Here is a 9330-nt window from a genome sequence, read left to right as displayed (position 1 = left end):
AGGGTTGCACCATGTTGGCCAGGCTGGTTTCAAACTCCTGACCTCATGTTACGCCATGTTGCCCAGGTTGGTCTCGAACTCCTGGTCTTAAGTGATTCTCCCACCTCGACCTCCCAGAGTGCTGGGATTATAAGTGAGAGCCACCAAACCCAACCCTCTGCATGTTTTAATATTTATGCCACTAAGTATAAGGACACCAATAATACTTTGTGCTCACAGTGATGTTTACTGTGCAAACATGACCAATCAACAGTAAGGAAAACTCCTTTGGTAGTTTGTGGCTTGTATATATAACACCGAAAGGACTCTGATATATTTTCCTCTCAATAAAGAGAAATTGATTGATTTTCCTGATGACTCAGGTGCGTAGTGATATGCTGGCCCTTGTATGAAGATGATTCTGTGGTTTCCTCTCCTTTGGCTATCACTTCTGTTCATTAGTCAATAGTTCCCTCCTATTTGCTGCACTGTGAAAAAGCAAATTGGAAACCAGATGACCAAATTTATAAGGTTAATAACTTTTTTTTTTTCCCTGAGATGGACTTTTGCTCTGTTACCCAGGATGGAGTGCAGTGGTGCGATCTTGGCTCACTGCAACCTCTGCCTCCAGGGTTCAAGCAATTCTCCTGCCTCAGCCTCCTGAGTAGCCAGGATTATAGGTGCCGGCCACCACACCCGGCTAATTTTTGTATTTTTTAGTAGAGATGAGGTTTTACCATGTTGGACAGGCTGGTCTCGAACTCCTGACCTCGTGATCCACCTGCCTCGGCCTCCCAAAGTGCTGGGATTACAGGTGTGAACCACGGCGTCCCGCAGGTTAATAACTTTTAAAATTGCCGTAAGCTTGAACCCAAGGATAGATCTCTACTTCTTGAAGCTTTGTACAAGTATTTTTCTTGGTGCTTGAAAGCTCTTTGTTGGTAGATTTGTGTTCATGTTTTACATGTTTGGTTGAGGCTACCATATTTGGTCCCTATGTTCATGAAATGTTACTAAGTTCTGGATCATTTGAATGTTTTTTAAAATTATTATTATTATTTTTTTTGAGACGGAGTCTAGCTCTGTCGCCCAGGCTGGAGTGCAGTGGCCAGATCTCAGCTCACTGCAAGCTCCGCCTCCCGGGTTTACACCATTCTCCTGGCTCAGCCTCCCGAGTAGCTGGGACTACAGGCGCCTGCCACCTCGCCCGGCTAGTTTTTTGTATTTTTTAGTAGAGACGGGGTTTCACCGTGTTAACCAGGATGGTCTCGATCTCCTGACCTTGTGATCCGCCCGTCTCGGCCTCCCAAAGTGCTGGGATTATAGGCTTGAGCCACCGCGCCCGGCCTAAAATTATTATTTTATTTTTTGAGACGGAGTTTCACTCTTGTTGCCCAGGCTGGAGTGCCACGGTACGATCTCGGCTCACTGCAACTGCTGCTTCCCAGGTTTAAGTGGGACTATAGGCACCGGCCACCACACCCAGCTAATTTTTTGTATTTTTAGTTAAGACAGGGTTTCACCCTGTTGGCCAGGCTAGTCTCGAACTCCTGATCTCAAGTGATCCACCCGCCTCGGCCTCCCAAAGTGCTGGGATTACAGGTGTGGGTGTGGGCCACCACACTTAGCCTTTTTCTTTTTTTTTTGAGACAGGGTCTCACTTTGTCACCCATGCTGGAGTGCAGTGGCATGATCATAGCTTACAGTAATCTTGAATTCCCGGGTTCAAGCGATTCTCCCACCTCAGCCTTCCATGTAGCTGGGACCACAGGTATGAGCCACTGCACTCCGCCCCTTTTCATAGTTTCAAGTCTTATAAAAAGTTATTTTGTGCACAGGTTGCTTTTACTCAGATTGTTGATGACAAATCTTTTGCCCAAACCAGAGTAAGTTACATCCATGCTAACCTAGAAAAAATCGGCTTTGGTAAGAACCTCTGATGTTTAAGTTTCCTTCATGAGGCATTGTGTGTTTAATCTTAAAAAACGTCATTGGTAGATTTCTCTGTCATATAAACAAGAATCCTATAACTAAAACCTAGGAAGGTATTTTCGTACAGTACTGTTTACATATTCGTCCATTTGTTTTGATTTTTCTACCTGTAAGCATGATTTCTATCTTTAATGTCTTTCATTACGTAATGTTGTAATACATTATGGGAGTATTGAGGCACATATCCATGATAATTTATTGTGCTGCTTCAAGTGTTTATTTAGTAGAGCAGTTCTGCTTTCTGGGAATCCTTCAGATGCTGTAAAAATTCATTGACCCTCATGTGTAAACAAGTTGGTTATTGTGTTGCCGTTTACGTACAATTCTTACCTAATTTCTCTCTTCCTTCCTTGTAGAACTGTTTAGGGGAGCAAGAGACCTTTCCTCTTAACATCTCACACAGAATTCCATTCTGCTTTTATTGCCTAGCACAGGGGTCAGCAAATTACCTCCCGTAGGCCATATCTAACCACCAGTTTTTCTATGGTGTGTGAGGCAAGAATGGTTTTTATGGCATTAAATGGTTGACACAAAAGTAAAAATAGTATTTTGTGATATGAAAATCATTTGAAATTTAAATTTCATGTCCATAAATAGGGTTTTATTGGGATATAGCCATGGTCTATGGCTGCTTTCTCTGCCATAAAGACGGAGTTGAGTAGTTGCAAAAGAAACCACATCACCTAAAAGCCTAAACATTTACTGAGCAGCCCTTTACAGAGAAATTTTGCTGACTTCTGGCCTAGCTGGTTGTTTGCCGCGGTGCCATCCCTTCTTTTCCTTTTCCCTGTACTCCAAAATCCTCTTGGCTGGTTTTTTAGAGAAATGTAAGCTTTCTTCTACTTGGAATTTATTTAATGATAGATCCCATAAACCAAAGCATGGATGGATCTCTCAGTTGAGTTAGAGGTATCTGATCAAGCCTGGAACATTCTATTCCTAGTACTAACTATTCTCAATCCTATTTTTATGTACTGAAAATACTAATTATTGCCAATTATAAGATGAAAATATTTGCAGTTGATTAGTTTTTATTTAGCCTAGTTCTCTAGTTCAAATGCCTAATGAGTTACGCTGTATTAATCTGTTGTGTTGTGAAACTTGTTATCTGTCATTACAAGGCAGAACTAGACCTTCTGTTTCAGTAGCCAGAAATCACTTTTTTGTTTGATCTTTTTAAAACAGAAAAAAAATAAATCACTTTAGATTTCTCTTAAAGCTAAAGGTGAGGGTTGTATAGGGTAAGAACAATCATCGTGCTTCAGGGTTATAAAACACTTCAACCTCTTTGGAATTTTTATAAGTACTGCCACCTCTGCTTCATTGGAATTGATTAGTACCTTGAAGGTGATAATATGCTTTCTCAATTCAAGACACTTCTAATTGTGAGAGGGGCACTAATTCCTTGAGACCCGAGGACAACAGGTATAAACTGGGCCTGTCCTGACAGAATCAGGATTATTAGGTCCCCCTAACTTTAGTAAGTGGCAAGCTTCTGCTGTTTTTTGTTGTTGTTGTTGTTGTTTTTTTGAGATGGGAGTCTCGCTCTTTTGCCAGGCTGGAGTGCAGTGGTGTGATCTCTGCCTCCTGGGTTCAAGCGATTCTCCTGCCTCAGCCTCCCGAGTAGCTGGGACTACAGGCATCCGCCACCATGCCCAGCTAATTTTTGTGTAGTACAGATGGGGTTTCACCATGTTGGCCAGGATGGTCTCGATCTCTTGACCTCATGGTCTGCCCGCCTTGGCCTCCCAAAGTGCTGGGATTACAGGCGTGAGCCACCGCGCCCAGCTTTTCTGCTTTTTTAACATGCCACCTCAGAATTATTTGTCCCAACCAGAAGATAGAGGTAATAATGAATTTAGCCTAGATAAAAATTTGTCAAACTCAGATTCTTTCTAAATGTAAATACAAAATGGCATCCCTGTTTTAGTAACTAGGTTTTTTTTTTCCTTCATAATTTAGAAACACAAATGGCCATTTACTTTGGTCATAATACAACCGTCGTATATTAAACTTCTATTCAAATATGTAGGTTTTGTTTTGTTTTTGAGATGGAGTCTAGCCCTATTATTGCCCAGGCTAGTGCAGTGGTGTGATTTTGGCTCACTGCAACCTCCACCTCCAGGGTTCAAGTGATTCTCCTGTCTGAGCCTCCTGAGTAGCTGGGATTACAGGCGCCCACCACCATGCCTGGCTAATTTTTGTACTTTTAGTAGAGACGGGGTTTCACCATGTTGACCAGGCTGGTCCTGAACTCCTGATCTCAAGTGATCCACCTGCGTCGACCTCCCAAAGTGCTGGGATTACAAGTGTGAGCCACCTCGCCTGGCCCAAACATGTAGGTTAAAGGTTTTATATTTACTTACTTTAGATACTGACCACATACAACCGATTATTCAAGAGTCATGTAGAAAAATGAGGTCCAAAACAAACTTTATTTACATAGAGACAATAAGGATCTCAATAACTCAAATACTGAATAATTAAGCTGTAGGTTGACTGGAAGTCCGTGATTCACCAATCCTGTTTTATGGAAGTAGTATAAAACTACATTTGTTATTTTCCCTCAGTTCTCTGGTATTCTTGAAGCTTGAAAGATTCAGAACACTTTAATGGTAACTTGTTGAACAGCAATAGAAATGAGATGATGTACTTAAAAGTCAGTCTCTCACAAAAAAGACGTTATATCCGAGTTCTGTTAAAGCCCCAGTCAGCAAGGCCCATAAAGGAATGAAGACATAGGATAGATTCATGGTAGTAAACTGTTCCAGTTTAGCACAGAGTGCGAGGCAGAAGGCTAATTTAAGTAACATTGCAATGAGGTACCAGGCTTTTTTTTTAATATTGTGTGATCCATGTCGAGGGTCAAAGCCAGACTTACACCGCCCAGCCATTTTCACAATCAGCATGACAAGAAGGATAGTATCAAATATCCAGACTGGAATAAATATGAGGAACCAGTTCCAAGGTGCCTTCTCATCCAGTTTCAACACCAACATGATCAAGAAGAGTAATGTGAAAAGCCAGGTGAGTAGTACTCTCTGAGCCAAGGACATTCTCATTTAAACAGTTTAAAGAGGCTGTTGCAGGATCGAAAAAAAGGAAATACACCCTAAGAGAAGGAGAAAAAGTCAAGATTGTTTTGATACCAGAAAAAAAGTATCACTTCCATTCCTAGTGAACAAAACTGGTTCTTTCCCAACTGACTTCCTAATTTTGAAAACATTCTACTATTCTTCCTTACAAATCCTCTAAAACTTAGTGATCATTGACATTATATCCACCATTCCTTACAGCCCATGACAAAATACAATTTTTAGTATATCCACTGTATAAGCTCTATTCAAAATGTCAGGTGATTCCTTTTCAATGCTATCACTGGAGTCCAGGCACTTACAACTTTATTCTTGCACCGCAAAGATGTTCTTCATCTTCCTATACGTTTGCAAATCTGTAATTTTTCATTCAATTTCAAGGGGTACAAAGAAAAAAGCATTCAAAGTAGTGAAAAAGGGAAAGGTGGGTATCAAGCTGAGAAGAGTTTTAAAAGAAGGGAATGGGAAGGGTGCGCGACTCACGCCAGTAATCCCAGTACTTGGGTAGGAGAAGGTGGGCCTATCACTTGAGCCCAAGAGCTCCACGCCAGCCAGGGCAATATAGCGAAACCCTGTCTCTACAAAAAATAAAAAAATTGGCAAGGCGTGATGGTATGCACCTTGTAGTCGCAGCTACTGAGAGGCTAAAGTGGGAGGATTGCTTGAGTCCAGGAAGTAGAGGCTGTAGTGAGTGACCCGTGAGATCGTGCCACTACACTCCAGCCTGGGCAACAGAGTGAGATCCTGTCTCAATCAATCAATCCATCAATAAAAGGAGGGAACGATTAATAAAAATTACAAGAATATAAAGTAGAATTAACATTTTAGTGGCTGGAGGCAGTGGCTCATGCCCATAGTCCTAACCCTTTGGGAGTCCAAGCAAGGCAGGTGCATCTCTTGAGCCCAGGAGTTCACGACTAGTCTGGGCAACATGGTGAAACCCCGTCTCTACTAAAAATACAAAAAATTAGGTGCAGTAGCACGTGCCTGTATTCCCTCCTACTCGTGATGCTGAAGTGGGAGAATCACCTGAACCCGGGAAGTCAAGGCTGCAGTGAGCCATGTTGCTCACTGCACTCCAGCCTAGGCGATGGGAGTGAGACCACTGTCTAAAAAAAAAAAAAAGATTGTAAAGAGGTTGTTAGGCTATATAATATAAAAGGCATTGGTAACACTGGATTTTCACATAGTCTGAAACTTATATTCTTAAATTCTCACTTATTTTCTCATAAAAATTCTTACAAATATCTTCTTGATATAATAGCTTTTTTTCCTTTTAACAATACTCTCACTGATTTGTGGAGAGAGAGAGAGAGAGAGATAAAACTACTTGTTATCCATTCAATAATCAGGACCACCTAATAACTTTTGATGTTTTGTGATTATTAGATGCTAAATTTTGGGGGATATTTCTTATATCACTATTCTGCCTCCCTGATCCATATGTTTCTCTTTTGCACTAATACTGTATGACTTACTGTTGCTCTAGGAATGTATTAATATCTGGAAGACCTAGTATCTACTCGCTGTTCTCTTTTCTAGAATCTTTTTTTTTTTTTTTTTTTTTTGAGATGGAGTCTCACTCTGTCACTCAGGCTGGAGTGCAGTAGCACGATCTCGGGTTACTGCAGCCTCTGCCTCTCGGGTTCAAGTGATCCTCCCACTTCAGTTTCCCAAGTAGCTGGGGTTTCACCATGTTGGCCACGCTGATCTCGAACTCCTGATCTCAAGTGATCCACCCACCTCAGCCTCCCAAAGTGTTGGGATTACAGGTGTGAGCCATCATGCCGGCTTCTTTTCTAGAGTATTTTCTATTTTGTCCTTACAGTTTTTCAATGCTAAAATTGCTAAGCTGATTCTTAAAAACTTAGAATTTTGATTGTGAATGCATAAAACTTAGGGATAGCATTTATTTTATTTAATCTTCACATATAGGTTTATGATATGTTCCTCTACTTACTCAAGTTTTTTATACCAACCTTTATGACCATTTGGAAAAAGGATAAGTAGAATGGGAAATCAGAAGCCAGACTGTATGCAGTTAACAGAAGATCAAGAAATGGAAACAACTGAGAACACTTTATTCCTTTGAGGCATTTGGAGAAGAGAAAATGAAAGATAGGGTATATGAAACTGAAAGAAGAAATTTTCAGGAAAGGAAGAATTTATGACTACAAACAGAGAAATAAGCCAATGGGGAATGGCACTGAAGATGAGAGAGGATAATTGATGGAAAGAGAAAAAGATCAGAAGGTGCTACCCATAGGAACAAAAGCATGCGTGGTAGGAGGAAAGATGCAGGAAGATAATAGAGAAAAGGTGAAGAAACTGGCTAATTGAGCCAAATACCCTAGATTAGCGTGCTCAATTATGTTTTAGAACTAACTTTGATGTACTGTGCAACATCTATACTACTTTAAATAGTGGATGGCTATCACGGTGCAAGAGGACACATCTGTTCTATTTCAACAGTTAAGTATGAGTCTCCTAACTCACCTCTTTTCCCTTATACCCATCTAGTGGCACTTAAACTTGTTTACTTAATTGGCACAGGCTTCATACTGCAGTACTTTTGCTCCTAAGGAGGCATTTTTCTGTGTTGGTTTCCTTTCCCGGCCAGAGGCTGCCATATAGTGGGATGTGGGACTGAATTTGGAAGCAGGGTTGGATGGGTGTGTGTTGATTAATAACCATGGATGGATTTCATCCTGTAAATTGCACAATCCCCATCTCCAATCTATCTGGCCGTTTTTGTGAACCTCTGAAAAACGGTTTACGATTATACATTTGCTTAAACCTAACTGTTCCATCTGCCATCGGATAAGACAAGCTTCATTTTTTTCTTATATTTGGCTGCACTCACCACAGGTGCTTTAAGGCTGGAGGTGAAAGGATGCAAGTAACAATCTTATCGTGCCTACAAGATTTATAATGTGGGATGTAACAAAATTCTGTTATGTTCTTGCACGAAAATACCCTCAGTGGGGAAGCACTGCTGATACTTAAATGACGATTGAAGGATTGTACGCTTGTAGGCTGAGCTACAACGATGACATACGATCCCAGTTTTACATTTACGTCTTCATCAATTTGGGCAGTCGTTATGTTTCCTACTATTCTCTCCACATGAAAGGGGGAGGTGCGTACTCCAAAAATGTGCTCAACTAAAATGTTTCCCATTTAAAGTGGCTATTTCCTGCACTAGGAAGACACTTAAATATTTGTTAATGACTCCTTATTCATTTTTAAAACCTTCGGAGTGACCCCGTTATGGAAATATATAGAGCCCCACCCACATCGCCCGCGGGTGGGTATCAGCCCCCATTTCCCTTCTCTCGCCACTGCCAGTACTCTACCAAGTGAACCTGCCTCATCCCAAAGATAATTTTGCTTCATGAGTCCACATATTTATTCTTCATAATGAGTCGCTTTTGAAAAGCCTTGCAGCAACGGCCTTGCCAAAGGAACAGCGTTCTGCTTACAACTTAGCTTATCTGGGGGCCTACTTGCCCCTGGAACTTCAGGACGCTCCTAAACTATACTTGCCCTTCTGCAAACACCGACAGTCGGCTCGCGGCGCCCCACCCGGACGCTCCCCTTTTATGGGCTGTGGGCCCAGCACACGTTGGAGTTTACCACGGTTCCTGCTGGATGCGCACAGAAGCCCTGGAGCCAAGCAGGCGTGTGCGCGTTTGGGGCTGGCTGTGTGATGGGTTGGGGGTCGGCCGCACAGCCCACGGAAGCATCAGGAGACCAGCGCCGGTCTACCGTGCGGGCTAGGGCAGAGCCCCAGACTCACCTGGCAGCGCCACCGGCCGGAGAGCGGAGAGGGACGCGAAGATCAGGAAATTCGCCAGTTTGGATCCTTGTCCTTTTCCGCACTTTTCCCCCCATTAAATCCAGAACCCGTCACATGATAATTAAGAAAAAAATTCAGTTCCGCCTCCCCAAAACACTGCGGTATAGGATCTCTCAGTCCTACCTCAGTGCCGCGCCCACATCCGGGGCTGGTTCTCACCGCCCCTGAGCCTATCCGATAGGTAGGGAGGACGCCAATCTGGATTCAGAGGTCCCTTTTCCGCGGTAATTGGACCATTTGTCCTCCGGTGTAAACCAACCGACCTTTCCTAACTTTCGGGTTGGACAGAAAGGCGGCAATAAAAAGCCCCATTGGTCCCGCCTCTCTACTGTCACGGGTTAGGAGGGAAATCAGTCCAAGTTCAGCCTGGAGTTTCCGTGCTCCCATTGGGCCCACAGATGTTAA

General features: G+C 42.5%; 1 protein-coding gene across 1 annotated transcript; it reads right to left on the bottom strand.

Annotated features, from left to right (window-relative positions):
- Positions 1 to 4387: 4387 nt before the first annotated feature.
- TMEM60 (transmembrane protein 60) lies at positions 4388 to 9229 on the bottom strand. Its single transcript, XM_025379496.1, has 2 exons — positions 8866 to 9229; positions 4388 to 5083 (listed from the first exon to the last, which is right to left on the bottom strand). The coding sequence occupies exon 2, from the start codon at positions 5031 to 5033 to the stop codon at positions 4632 to 4634; it is 402 nt and encodes a 133-aa protein (XP_025235281.1). The 5' UTR covers positions 5034 to 5083; positions 8866 to 9229; the 3' UTR covers positions 4388 to 4631.
- Positions 9230 to 9330: the final 101 nt, after the last annotated feature.

Source organism: Theropithecus gelada, chromosome 3, assembly GCF_003255815.1.
Source record: "Theropithecus gelada isolate Dixy chromosome 3, Tgel_1.0, whole genome shotgun sequence".
In the NCBI taxonomy this organism is placed as follows: Eukaryota; Metazoa; Chordata; class Mammalia; order Primates; family Cercopithecidae; genus Theropithecus; species Theropithecus gelada.
Note: the sequence above shows the minus strand (reverse complement) of the source record. Positions and strands in the feature narration are given on the sequence as shown.